We start from the raw sequence: 14,722 nt of genomic DNA on the forward strand, positions 1-14,722 counted from the left end.
ACGCGGCGTTCATATGAGAAAAGAGATCAACAAAAACGCAGCGTTTTAATGCAACGATAAACAGAGACGCCAAGGAACGGCGGTGGAAAGCGCCAAGAGAGCTATTACTTAATTATTAACGGGTGGATTTCAGGAGAAAATGAGAAAGGCATTTCTGTCTTATTTTGCTCTGCTGCCGGATTTCTAATTTCTTAAACTATGCAAGCAAATCCGATTTCCTGAGATCAGCTCATTTCCTTTGTTTTCTTCTCCTCCAACTGCATATTCCCATTTATTTTTCTTTATTGAAATTTGGCGTTGACTCGTGTTATAAGTAAGTAGCTTTTGGATTTACACGCCAAAACAAGAAAAGGGGGAAAAAAAAAAAGAAAAAGAGAAACTTTGGCGACTTGTATTTGGCGAGTGTAAAACGCCACTCTGTCAAATGGCGCATCTTTGTCAACGAATTCCTCTGTCTCTCTCTTTCTTCTTTCACAAGGGAAAATAAAGAAAAGAAAGCAAAAAATTAGGTGAAATGGGTGGTGAATTCGGAAATATTCATTGATTTGCGTAGAGGTAATCTGATTTCCGTTCAAATTCTTCAGTTCTTGCTCTGTCTCTCTCTTTCTCATTTATATTTTGTATTTTTCTCTTTCGTACCGTTAGGGGGCATTGTTCTCGTGATGTCAGGCACCGTAGGGTTAAGTGTTTGAATGTCCGTGATTGAGAATCATCAATCTTGGTGGCTTAAAAAATTCAATTGTTTGTTCCTTTTGTTCTCTTTGAATTCGAGATTTGGTTTTTTTTTTCTTTTTTGAAATTTGGAGAAAAACATCGAAGAAAAGAGAAATTTGTAAAACTTTTTCATGATACTTAATCATCTGGATGCAATTCATGCATAAAGTCACACTGTGTCAAATTTTTTTTTTAAAAAAAGTCATACTGTGTCTTCATATTTAACTAATCATGGGAATCTTCTTCTGCTATGCAGCATATTCCCTTTGTTGAGGATATATGGAAGAGCTGAAAGTGAAAACGCAAGACAAGCCAGCTTCTACGAGAGAAATTTTCTGCCTTTCAGGACCTTTGCACCTCACCGCAGTTGACTGGTAAAGATCCTTCTTTCACAGAGGGAGTTAGTTTAGTAAGAATTCTAACGTGTATTTACATCTTAAATTTTAGACAATATGCAATTGATAAACTTGGATGTGTAGGAAATATTGAACTCCTGGAATTTGTCAATTGATACACAGTGCATCTTAAGAGTTCTTTGAATCAGCATTCTCAAATTGTCAACAGACTAACCAATGATGTGGAGAATGGAGTGACAGACCATAAATCCAGTACATAATGTCTGATAGTAGTTAATCCTGAGCTGAAACCCCTTGTCTCTAATGACCTGACCTTATTCTGTTAAATTATTATGGATAGTATGAGGAAAATATGGATAATTCAACCCCAAGAGGGCTTTTGTCTAAGATTTGGGCTAGTTACCTTGATGCTTTACTCACCATTCTACTTTCTCTAAGCAAGACAAAAATTCAGAGGATTTGTTGGCACACAGATCCTAAGGGGCCAAATTCAGTGATTTCAGCAGCCAAAGCTGCACTAATGGCCACGTTTTTACCACAACCTGTGAAACATGTAGTTATGAATTAACATTCGACCACTGGCAGAAGTTTAACCTGTATGAAACGCAGCTGGCATAACTTTGGATACATTCCTTATTAGTTTTTAACAGCAGATATTTTTTTGAAAAAGGAGGTTGTTAAATACAAATTAAAGGCCTCTTTTGATAGTAGATGTAAGATGTTATTTGTGGTACTTTGGCAGGAAAAACTTTCATCACCGAAGATCTGTTGCTGCAAGCTTGGTTCAGGGAGTGTACGTTCTAGAACGTGACCGCCAACAGAATCGCCAAGGCCCCCAAGCTCATGCACTGCCTTGGTGGGACTTCTTCGATTTCCAATTGATCCGTCTTCTTGTAGATGATGTTGATAGCTCCATTTTTGGTGCCGTTTATCAATTCAAGCCTTTTGCTTTCAACAACAAACATTCAGCCCAAAATGCTCCAAATTATGTTATTGCCTTCCGGGGCACCATAAATAAGTCAAACTCCAGGTCTCGTGATCTCAAGTTGGATCTCCTATGCATCCGTAATAGACTGCATGAAAGTTCCCGTTTTCAGCTTGCAATGCAGGCTGTGGAAAGTGTGATTGCTGTTGCTGGAACTTCAAGTATTTGGTTAGCTGGCCATTCACTTGGCTCAGCTGTTTCATTGCTTGCTGGGAAGAATATGACCAAGATGGGTTATAGTGTTGAAACTTACCTCTTCAATCCCCCATTCTTTTCTGTCCCTGTAGAAAGAATCAAGAATGAAAAGCTGAAGCATGGGATTCGCCTTACAAGCAGCATAGTCAAAGCTGGACTCACTGTTGCTGTGAAGGGTCGCCATCAGAGGCGTCAGCAAGATAATACATTTCTTTTACTCTCTGCATGGAAACCATACCTGTTTGTGAATCCTGCAGATCATATATGCTCAGGGTATATTGGCTATTTTGAGCACAGGAAGAAGATGGAGGAGATTGGGGCTGGAAAAATTGAGAGGATTGCAACACAGAATTCTATAGGGAGTTTATTGTCAGTTTCAACGAAGAGTGATTCAGGACCACTGCATCTGCTTCCTTCAGCCTATCTCACTATTAATTTGAGTCAGTCACCAGATTTCAAACGAGCTCATGGAATTCACCAGTGGTGGGATCCTAGTTTTGATTGTCGGTCAGAACTGCATGAGTACAGGTAATCCATGTTCTTGCGTGACCTCTCTAGTGGAAGACAAGTTAATTACAAGAACGCTGCAGAGGGAAAAAGTTAGATCACTGACATATTGGTGGAAGAACCTGGGTACTGTAATTTCCACTCGTTTATTACCTTCATTCTAATGTAGACTGCGGAGGGAAAAAGTTAGATCACTGACATATTGGTGGAAGAACCTGGGTATTGTAATTTCCACTCGTTTGTTACCTTCATTATAGTGTAGACACTGAAGAAAAAAGATTGATCTTTTGTTTCCTTTTTCCATGATGTAAACGATTGTTACCTTCAAATAGGGCTTGACGCATTCTAATCTCTAAAAAAATTATCTACATTGTGCATGGTTTTTGCAATGCAGAGGAACTTTGATGGGCTTGAGAATCGTACTTGGTCCCAAAACACTGCCTGGTCTTTGGTCTCACTTCGGCTTTACACTTTCTATTTTCCACTGAAAATTTGTCTATTTTAATGAGTGGATCGCAGGTGTTTAGAACTAAATAATTGCTCTTTATTCTTGGATAAGGATTTGATGCGATATTCTAATTTATATTGTTTTACTTTATTCGTTTTATCAAACTTATCTTCAACGTACTTACTCTAATTTAAAGCCAAAAAAAAAATTCTCATGGAGTATTCTTGCCTTCAACTTTTGACGTCTCAAATTTGTATTGTTATTTAGTGTAAAAAATAGAAAAAAAAAAACAAAAGAAGACTTGTGTTCGTTGATTTCACGCCACCATGATTGCTGCTCATGTTCTAATACTTGTTTCGCAACTCTCAGTGCCTCTTCCTCTCTGGCCAAGGAGACAAGCCCAAAAATGGCATGAAATTTTCCAATAGCGAGTGTATTACGCTTGGAAAACCTTTCTTTATTGGCCTAAAGGTACGGTTCTGAACTCATTAATGTGTTTAGATAAATTAACATTATTATATTCTTTGTCTTAATGATTTAGATGCCTACATATAAGCTTAGGATATTATTAAAATCTCCCCTGCCATATTCTCGTAGCCAAATCACATATATACTGTAACTTAACGGAATTCTTATTTTCATATGTTTCTCTTTATTTGATAGCACAAACTAATAATTTTGCAGAACTTTCAACAGGAGAACAATATTTGTTTTTACTTGCTGCTGCATATCAGAAAACTGTAACATCCAATATTTATAGGCTTCTTCAGAATTTTGTAGAAACCAACTCATAAATAAACTAAAAACGATGAACATAGACATTAATCTAATAAGAAATATTTTAAAATAGCGGCACGAACCAAGTAAGCATAATAATTTTCACCATTTAAGCATGTGCAAGAGTGTTTCTTTAAATTATGAGATAAATGGTGGAAAAATACTCTGCCAATAATTATTTTTGTCCTCCAAGATGCTAGCTCTGGCTAGGCTTAGCCCACCTTACATGGTCTAGCTAGTCTATAGTTGAGAAAAGCATTTTTTTTTCGTTTTTTGATGGACTTACTTCGTTCATTATATTTAAAAATAGGTAATGGCCGCTGACAGTGCAATTTTCAGTCATTCGGGGCCTTCACACCTGACAGCTATTGACTGGTAAGAGCTTCCGCTGCGGCTATCATTTCATTGCGGGATATTGAGACTTCAAGCTAAAGTTTTACCGATATCTTAACTCTAAATAGATTAGTAAAAAGTGTTTTTCAACTTGTAAATTAACAGTGAGAATTTTCGCAGGACAAATGAACATCACCGAAGATCCATTGCTGCGAGCTTGGTTCAGGGCGTTTATGTTCTAGAACGTGACCGCCAGAAGAATCGACAGGGGCCCCAAGCTTGCTCTCCTCCTTGGTGGGAGTCTTTTAATTTTCAACTAAACCACCTTCTTATAGATGATGTTGATCAATCCATTTTTGGTGCCATATATGAATTCATCAACTTCTCTCCTCGCAATTATTCAACACCCCAAAATGCCCCACATCATGTTATTGCATTTCGGGGTACTCTGAATGCTCCAGCCTCTATCTCACGTGATCTCAAGTTGGATCTCCAATGCATCTGCAACAGACTTCATGTAAGCTCCCGGTTTCAGCTCGCCATGAAGTGTGTGGAGGATATAGCTGCTACGGCTACCGCGGATAGATCCAACATTTGGTTAGCAGGACATTCACTCGGGTCAGCTGTGGCTTTGCTCGCTGGGAAGAACTTGACTAAGATGGGTTGTTTGGTGGAAACTTACCTCTTCAATCCCCCATTCTTGTCTGCCCCGGTAGAAATACTCAAGCCCCAAGTACTCAAAAACGGGATTCGCTTTACAAATAGTGTAGTCAACGCAGCCCTCGCAATTGCCATAAAGGGTCGCCAGCCAAAGCCTGAGCGAGATGATCAGTTTACTGCATTATCTTCATGGACCCCTTACCTGTTTGTGAATCCAACTGATATTATATGCTCAGAGTACAAGGGTTACTTTGAACACAGGAAGATTATGGAGGAGATTGGAGCTGGGAAAATCGAAAGGCTCTCAACACAGAATTCAATTGTTTGTCTCTTCTCAACCGTATTGAGGAAGAATTCAGAGCCATTGCATCTTCTTCCATCAGCTTACCTGACTATTAATCAAAGTCCACTTCCAGGTTTTAAAAGAGCTCATGGGATTGAACAGTGGTGGGACCCTAATTTTAATGGTCAGGTTGAACTACACCAGTTCAAGTAATCTGCCCGACAGCACTTTCATCATGGATAATAATAATTTGATTGGTGAATGAACCAGTCTGTCCTGTTGAGAACTTGAGAATTCTCCAATCTCTTCGTTGCCTGAATACTAGAAACTGACTTGAAAAACCAGATGTTAAAAGAATGTGAAGCCCATTCTTTCCAACATGTATCCTCAACGTTGTTGTCGGAATCAGATATCAGTTGGAGCTGGAGTCTTGGACCATGGCTAGGGAATTTTGTTGTGCTCGAGCTTGACTCGGTCTGAACGTCTTTCTTTGTTTAGAGAGTGACCATGGCTGTAAAAGATTTGTTTAGGTGAATTGCATTGATTTTAAGTACTCCGAATTCCTCAACGGTTTGTCTACATAAAAGAGATGGTATTGGTTTTTTGGCTCTAGAATTTTATCTTCAATCATTTAAATTAGGAAAACTACGGTGGATAAGTGCAACCCGACTATTTGATAGACTTTTTAAATATATTATAATATTTATACTATGAATATTATTTAAATTTATTATTTTGATATTTCAATCATTTTTAAGATATAAAATCATTCATAAGTTTATAATCAAATTTAAATATTGTAATTTTTTTATATAAAATTAAAGAAAAAACATAAATATCTAATTTTATTTTGGTAGAACTAGAAAGGGGTATATTACATCCTAAAAATGTATATGTTTTTGGCATAAAATGGAGTATGATTTTTTTTGGGTAGTTTTTCTTGAAAATTAGGATTGTAAGATGGGGCAAAAAAGACTACTACTCGGGCTGAGCCCAATAAGATGAATACCAGCCCAGGTAAAACTTATATTGGGCCTAATGGGCCAGAATCGGTTAACTCTTTTCATAAAATAAAATTGTAGTTTATTAAGAGTTAGATTATCTCAAATTAGAGGAATAATCATCCTTTTAAAAAAAACTTACCCCCTCACAAAACCATTATTAATATCCTTAAACAACCACAAGAATCTTTCCTTTTTTCCACACAAATTCAACTCCAGGGGAGAAGACCCAAACACCCCAAAAAAAAAAAAAAAGAAAGACAAAAGGAAAGAAGGCCCCGAATGAATTCTTGCTCAGGAAGAAGGCCGAGAATCATGGCTTCCTCTTTGTCATTACCTCAAAATACCATCACCGACATACTCTCTAGATTACCGGTCAAGTCCCTGACCCGATTTAAATTAGTTTCCAAAAACTGGGCCCACCTCACCTCCACTCCTGCTTTCATCGCCGCCCATCTCCGCCGCTCATCTTCCGACCCATCTCTTCTCATCCGCCGCTACCGAATCCAAAACGGTTCGGAATTTGGTTTCTGGCTGATCACTAACCCGACTCGAAAGTTCCGCAGCCAGCTCTTGGATTTCCCCTCGGATGAATCACTACTTCGGTTGCCGAAAATCGTGGGTTCCGTCGACGGTTTGGTTTGTCTCGATGTTTCCCCTTGTTATGCTTCTGATTTTGTTTTGTGGAACCCTGGAACTAAGCAATTTAAACACCTCCCTTTTCCCTTGATTACGTCCTCCAAAAGTAACCCTATTTGGTTGGTCTTTCTTGGGTTCGGCTTTGATTCTTTCAACAATGATTATAAACTAGTCAGGATCGTTTCTTTTAAAAGAAATGATGCGTCGCCATTCTTGAGGGTTGAAGTTTATTCTTGGAGGGAAGGGGTTTGGAAAGAAATAGAAGAAAGTTTCGACTCAACTCTGTTATGTGGAGTACCGGAGGGGGTGGTTGTTGATGGTAGTTTGAATTGGCTAGCCATTGGATTGCAAGATTTCGCTGATCGAAAGTTTGTTATTTCCTTTGACATGGGAAGAGAGGTGTTTAAGAGAATAGCATTGCCAGCCGTTACTCGATTTGGTAATGTTAAAGTTATGTCTTACATGGGATTGTTGGCTATTGCTGTATATCCTCTAGTTTTTGCTGCTAATGGTATTAATATGAATCGGTTCGAGTTTTGGGTCCAGAGTGATGGTGAAGATGGGTCGAAACATTGGACTAGAATGGTTGCGATTGAGAATTTTTCAAAGACTTTGGTTCCAATGGGAACATGGAGAGATCGTGAAGTGGTAATTAAACATATAGGAGTTAACGATAGAGAGAACTATCCAAGTCTTTTGTTGTATGATCCTGTTGATGAAGGGACGAAAAGGCTTCCAGTTGATGGTGTTGATTTCTGTGTAGAAGGTTACAGTTATGTGGAGAGCTTGGTTTCAGTCAATGAAGAAGCTAAGATGGTAGTGGAGCAAAAGCATTCCAGAAATTAGGTCGGTTTGGTCGTTTTCTTAAACTTGCTTAAGCTTTTACTTTAGTAGTTATAAGTGAAGAAGTTGAAGTATCTTTTGGCTTTTAGATGAATTTGGATAGATGTTTAAGTTCATAGTGTTGCTTTCTGACTTCAATTTAGATGGTGAAAATTAGCAATGGATAAGAATGAGTTGCTCTTTTCTGCAATTCTATGTTTTCTGATGAGAGGCCCTACATTATGTTTGCTTTATTTTTCTACATGTTTATGTGGTGATTTCCTTGTTCCTTTCTTTCGAACTAATTCCCAAAAACTAGAAAGGAAAAAAAAAAAAAAGAGAGAGAAAAGCATTAAAAATCATGTTCAATCTGAGAGGAAACAGGATTTCAGACCCTTTTAGGGTGTGATAGAATCAGAGAACTACTATCAGTTAAACATTGTGTATTGAACTATTCCATTGTGTAGCTATTTGGAGTTTGAACCATTTGGAGCTTATTGCGTGTGGTGTGAGAAATATTATATATAACCAATGCGTACTCTCATGGCTGATGGTGCAGGAAAACTTTGGATTTTCGTGAGTACAATGCAGAATGGTTGTCTCCCAAAAAAATTGATGGCGCTTTGGACAGGAGGACATAGTAGCTTAATACGCATAGGTCACTTGCCAACTGTACCTGCTCAATTCCTGAAGGTTTGGGCTGCGTTATTCATAACTGTCTTTAAGGCATAAAATTTTGACAGGGGAAACCCACTGCTTTTATTTGCTGCTACAAACTTAGCCCTATATACTTTTTCATGTTATTAATTAGTATGTCGATTTAGGACCAAGCATTTGATTTAGTGGTTACTACATAATTCCCTTGCTAAAAGAGGAAAATTCAAATTCCATCCCTTAAATCCAAAAGCAAATAAATAAATTTGTATGTCATAATAACAACTGGTAAATGATTTGTGCATTGTCATTTCATTGACATTTCTCTTTCTCTGTAGTCTGTCATCTGAGATCTGTCTCTCTTATAAATCCTTCTCTCTTCTTTTGCCACTGACTGTGTCTTCAGTTACTGCCACTGGCGTCTCCTTGCTTTACGATGAAGCAACTCTGATCTAATCTACTCTAATCCGGGCACACCATTCCACTTCAATTTATGTTAATCAAAACTTTCCTTGTAGTGGCCTACACTTGATTCTGCTTTAATCTAAAGCAACCCCATGAGAAGACAGTTAAGACACCCGCCTCAGTACAGGCAATCTTCGAGCATTGCACAAGCTACTAATACAACTACCGTTCTAGCGAAGACCGTATGATGCAAGCCAATTTTCATTTTCCCTAACCTCTACTAATATCTGTCCCGGAAGTTTAACGAAGTACTATTGATTATTGTATAACCCTAAAACTATTCTCCAACAAGAAACTGCTTTGAGAAAACAACTTGGATCAAATATCAATATGGCACTTTGTCTCATGATATCATTGCATGTTATAATATCTATATTCTCTCTCTCTCTCTCCTATTTGGAATTCTTGGGTTTACTCCAAAATTTCTTCTGCTCGATAGTGGACCACAGGGAGCGGAAAGCAATCTCCCCTGTTTTTAAAACCCTCTCAGTTTGTCACTCCTGCTGTGTTAACTGTCTAAATGTTTTATTGGAACTTGATTCTTTTTGCCTGTAATTGAATACCATGAAAGAGGTGTACTACAAAGGCTGCAAGATGGAAAATCCCATCCCAGAGCTCTATTTCTCAGTAATCTGGTGGTTCATTGGACTGGACAATCTTAAAAGGTTTCTTCTCTGACCCAAGTAACATAAGGGAGCCTTTATTCTATTTTGTAAATATTTTGCATTTCTAGCTGGCAGTTTGAGATAGGAGGAAACATTATGTATTAGTTCTGATTTTTATTCGATTAAAAGTTTAACTCCCGAAAAGAAGTAAAGCAGATGAATTCTGCTCATACATGGGCATAGCTCTGTTAGACACTGTAACAATAGGGCTACAAAAGAAGCAGACCAAAACGTTTCGTGCAGGGTGCAGAAAGGAACATCAAACAACTAAATCTGGAAAAGCAAACACTTGTACGGAATGAAAACTTCAAAAAATTTTCCCAGTCTTGAATTCTCTCACACCATTGTTATCAAGTCTCTTGACCGAAAACGTTGTTCCTTATTTTCTCTCTTCTCTTTAATACTGCTCACAGCAAACTTGGATCGTAGTTCAATTGCAGGAGATAGTTTCCCCATAAGTAAAACGTCAAGACGGAGGATGGGCCATTCCATCAACACTTCGGCTCAAAAGTCTATAAAATCCATATTATCCTGTCTCTGAATGATCCTTTGATAAGCTATAAATACTGCTTACCTTTCTTCTCGAAGATGATGCTTGCTGCACCCACGACCCAAGTCATGCGTTCAATTGCTGACGGAGAAAAGAAAGAGCTTTTGTAATCAATAATGGTAAAAGTTAACACAAATCGGAACAAGAAACTAGCTTTTTCGCTGCAGTGGTTTTTATTTTATGATTAAACGGATACCCTGTCAAAGGAAAGTTATGAGGTTTTAACGGTCATTTTGAAACACGCTTGCTCTGATCATCTTTCCTCATTGATCCATTATCAAGGGACAGTGATAGGGTCGTTGTTTTGAACAGGGAGATGACAATTGACAAGAAATGCTCGATGTCTTGATATGCCTGTCCTTGTCTCCAAGCGGCCTTTTACTGGAGCATGATTAACACCAATGCAAACACAGCAACTTTTTATCTCATAATTTGTGGATGATGGTGACTAATCGAATGGGGGGAGTGGTGTTTCTTCAAGGATCCTATAGCACTTCAGCGTTTATGAATGGACAGCTGTGATGAATTGCAAAGCCAATGGTGGAAATCTTCCTTGTTATTTGCAATTAATTACCTATTGGGTGGCAATGATGAGGGCCTGCATCTAACACAACTACTGAATGAATGCACACGAAATGATAGAGATGGGCATTTCCAATTAAACATGCAGCTGGCAGATTAGAAAGTCTCTATAACTGTCCCATTTTTTGGCACGGAATAGAAGATTAGAAGTGGCCGAGAATTTACTTTGATAAGTCATGGAAACCGTATGAAGAAATTTTTGTTACCTGAACGCACTATACCACCAGGTGTAGTGCAGAGGCCCTTCAAAAAAAAAAAAAAGGTATAGTGCAGAGAACGGCCCTACAGTGCGGAGAAACTGATTCTGATGTCAGGTTAGTGCCTTAGATCAATCAGCAGACGCAAGAAAGGTCAATTTGGAAAAATGATCTAGGCTTTTAACCCCACCCTGGTGTTTGTAACCTATTAATGGCATAGACGCTGACATATCTATATCTTGATCGGCCAGCTCCATGTAGACCAAACTTGACCGTATAAGCGAAAGAGATAGCATATAAATCAAGCAATAAGGAAAACCAAAAAATATTTGGTTTAAATGTAAAAAGAAGGACACTGAAAGTGATAATGGTGTCATTTACCCGAGACCACTAGAGTAAAGGGTGGGTATAGCATTAAGGAGTTGTGTGCAGAGCGCACATGTACGATGTATGCTGGAAAATGGAAACTTGTATTGATCTTTGCTTCTTTTGTTTCTACTTCTCATTAGCTTTTAGCCCACCAAAAACAAAAAATGGAGGATAAATCAACAGCAGAATAAAAATTATAAGCTGTGAAATCTGAATGTATCTAGATTTGCCAAAGATAGGTAATGATTCATATCAAGAACTGCATGACAGTGAACAAACGATACATGTTTATATTAATCAAATTATTAGGCAATGATCACATGAAATCCAGAAGGAACATGTCCTACCATAACTGCAAAGCAAAGAGACACCTTAACATGTAGTCTGATATTGTATTTAGAGGACCCTACCCCTAATAATGCAAATATCATCTAATTATAGTAGTAATCTGGTTGGTCATAAGACAACATTATCCTTTAAACATTCGTTTTTCCATTGTTAAAAACTAATAATGATCATAATGTTGAGACAGTTTTCTATATAAACATATGATTTGCGAACCCAAGTTGTGATCTTTCAATCATACAATGCAATTAACCCCACATCAACATAACAGATGTGCTATATATAGTGTTTAACATAAAATGGGACAATAAGATTTTGGGGCGGGAGACTCTAGACTATTTTCAACAGCCACAATGCTAGGATGAGAAATCTTACCCTATTTTCAATCATAGTGGCTGATCTTTTCCACATTGCGAAGTAACCATGCTTGTGTGGGGATATAAACTTTTGGGGTTTTCTTTGTTTTTTTGGTTCATTTCACAAACGTCTGAAGGAAACTTGAGCTTTTTAGCTAAAGGGTAACACCTTCGCTTTCGCAACATTGAACTTTATGACTGTCCAACCAATTCCCATGGGCCCTGTAGTTCCCCTCCTTCTTGGGGCTGCGAAGGCAATGATGAACACGTAGGCTAGCTGACCACTAAATGCTTAAGATTGTAGGGTAGAGACATGAGACGAAGAATATGCACAGTTTTTTTTTTTGGATAATAAAAGATGGAATGGTTAGCTTGTTCATATATGATTGTGTTTATTATTGTTTAGGCAAAAAAGGGGAAGGGCCGGACACGTATCTACCAATAATGATGTCCTGTGCGCCCTGTGATCCAAATCCAAGGGTGAACGAATCTCCACCACTACCTGATCTCTTCAGCCCCATTTTAGTCTGCTGCTTCTCTCTTCTCTGCAAATAGCTAGGCTGTGAGGTTTTACCGGAGAGGATGGTGACTTGACTTGTAAAGCGACGTATGATGCAATAATGAAAACAAATAAGAAGAACATTTATGAGTCCCTTGTATCCAGAAATCTTTTATATTTCATGAAATTGTGGAGAACTCTTTGTTTTTTCACCAATAAACTTGAACATGGCACATGACAGTTTTATTGTTCGAAATTAATGATTCACATAATGTCAAAAGAGGAAGATGGCAGGTCCTTCCAAATCCATATATATATACATACACGAAATAATTTCCAAAGGTTCTTTTTCTTCTCTTATCCAATTGAATTTTACCAGAAATTAGCTTAGTTCTATCACTTAATAAGCCTGCTGGCATCTGATAACCTCATTGCAAAATGCAGGAGCACTTTGATGCCTAAATTCAAAGTTGGGCCAACTGGATTGATTGCGTTTTGTCTCTTCTTTTCACTCTTTTAGTTAAAAGTTTCCTCACTTCTCTTCTAACAGGTTGACTAAAGAGAGGCTTTATGAGGAAAAAAGGACTGATTGGTTCAGCCCTACATCTTGCTACAGCTATTCTACACAAAATTTTCGTAAAAATTTGGAGAAGTCGGTGACTCATTGTCGTTAAGGGTTGATGTAATAACTAGACAAGTTTTGGATCAGTACAACTTTGAAAGGCCAAATGCTGAGGCCTCAATGATTCATTGAAAACCAGTCAATTAATTTTACCGGTTTACTCTTTCTTTCGTTTTTTTGTTTTCTCCCCAGCATGGGTTTTCTGAAGTTTGAACATTCCTTTTGAAAAAGATTCAATGGCATCTGGACTCCATTGTTTGTGGTTCATTATAAGAATTCATATGCAGTGTAAAGTGATTGCCACTGTAGGTATCCTAGATTCATTGTTCAATAAAGAGAGATTTTTCACTGTAAATTAAAGAAAAAAATCTACGTATCAGTTGTAGGCAGTGATCTGCACAGCATCTGATACGCGAAGAAGCGAAAACTAGCACCTTGTACCTTGTCAAGTATGCAACACTTGTTTTGCAAAACAAGATAGGTTACTAAATAAATGAAGATAATCCAGCAGTACCCATGTTCCCCATTAATTTGACGTGGGATCCAGGGGTATTCATCACCAATTAAATGTTCAACCATTCCAAATTATTTCTCTGGAAACCCAAATCCCAGCATTAAAGCATCCATCCAAAAGTTTTATTTATTATGTAAGAAAATGGTTCAAACATCTAATCCAAGTAGTGCCAAGACCATCACCAAATTTTCACCCAATGCTAATACTTATCATCTTAACCCTTCATCTCACAGTTCAATCAAGAGATCAATAGTTATACACCTGTGCTAATTCTACCAGAACTATAAGCATGCGTACCCCATTACTTATTATCTTGAACAACTTTTCTATATTAGTTCTTAAAATTATTGTGCTAATCAATCATTTCTTGTTCATGATCAAATTTTCTAAGAGAAACTCTCTCTGTTTTTCTGGGTCTAATTGGTAGGTTACGGTTAGGGATATGCTAGCTCTGCAAATCAAAACTCCAGAAGCTCTACCAGTTAAAACTAGCTGGCAGTTTATTCTCACAAGAAACTCTTACACCAGTGAAATTAAAGTGAAAACGAACCTCTGAATCTGATTCAGATGTATCTTTTTTTTTTTTAATTTTCTGAAATGATCAAATCTATGGCCACGGTTATATAAACGTGGTTTTGGTTATAATTTTTGCCAAAGAACATCAGCGTCACAAGAGTTCACACCAATAAAGAAGCCTAACCTTTTTATTGAAATCGAAATCAGTTCATGCTCAAACTTTGATTGGAACGACTGATCATACAAATTGACCTCCATAATTCATCTGGATTTTCTTAAAAGTTGCATAGCAGCCACAAAAAAGATGATGAAAGCTGGATTACTGTCTTTGTTTGGGAAACATTCACGGCTCTAACAAGCACAGCCAGGCAGATTTATAAGACTGCGAATTAAACAACATCAGTTCGTTGAAATAATTAACTGAAACAAAATGATCATCCTTGTAGCAAAGAAGATGCGATGGGATTATAGCTTGAAAATGATGAATTTGGTAGAGTGGAGGAAAAAGAAAGTATAAGAGAGCAGAAATGATTGTTTATAGAAAGTTAAAAACCAAACTGATTAACTTTCGGTCTTGTAGTCCCCATTGGTTAAACACACAGCATGATTGTGATGATTTTGGTTAATTAAGCTCCCCGCCATTCATGTTATTTTCTTACTTATCTACA

The 14,722-nt window shown here is 37.7% G+C and overlaps 3 protein-coding genes across 3 annotated transcripts; all 3 read left to right on the forward strand.

Annotated features, from left to right (window-relative positions):
- The first annotated feature begins 119 nt into the window (after positions 1–119).
- Positions 120–3,125, forward strand: LOC18605761 (GDSL esterase/lipase At4g10955-like). Its single transcript, XM_007038972.3, has 3 exons — positions 120–555; positions 971–1,088; positions 1,813–3,125. The coding sequence occupies exons 2-3, from the start codon at positions 994–996 to the stop codon at positions 2,780–2,782; spliced, it is 1,065 nt and encodes a 354-aa protein (XP_007039034.3). The 5' UTR covers positions 120–555; positions 971–993; the 3' UTR covers positions 2,783–3,125.
- A 144-nt stretch (positions 3,126–3,269) lies between these two features.
- LOC18605762 (GDSL esterase/lipase At4g10955-like) lies at positions 3,270–5,826 on the forward strand. Its single transcript, XM_007038973.3, has 3 exons — positions 3,270–3,676; positions 4,293–4,357; positions 4,496–5,826. The coding sequence occupies exons 1-3, from the start codon at positions 3,617–3,619 to the stop codon at positions 5,469–5,471; spliced, it is 1,101 nt and encodes a 366-aa protein (XP_007039035.3). The 5' UTR covers positions 3,270–3,616; the 3' UTR covers positions 5,472–5,826.
- A 603-nt stretch (positions 5,827–6,429) lies between these two features.
- LOC18605763 (F-box/kelch-repeat protein At3g23880-like) lies at positions 6,430–8,550 on the forward strand. Its single transcript, XM_018118392.2, has 2 exons — positions 6,430–7,744; positions 8,280–8,550. The coding sequence occupies exon 1, from the start codon at positions 6,542–6,544 to the stop codon at positions 7,742–7,744; it is 1,203 nt and encodes a 400-aa protein (XP_017973881.1). The 5' UTR covers positions 6,430–6,541; the 3' UTR covers positions 8,280–8,550.
- Positions 8,551–14,722: the final 6,172 nt, after the last annotated feature.

This window comes from Theobroma cacao, chromosome 3, assembly GCF_053813885.1.
Source record: "Theobroma cacao isolate CCN51 chromosome 3, ASM5381388v1, whole genome shotgun sequence".
Taxonomy (NCBI): Eukaryota; Viridiplantae; Streptophyta; class Magnoliopsida; order Malvales; family Malvaceae; genus Theobroma; species Theobroma cacao.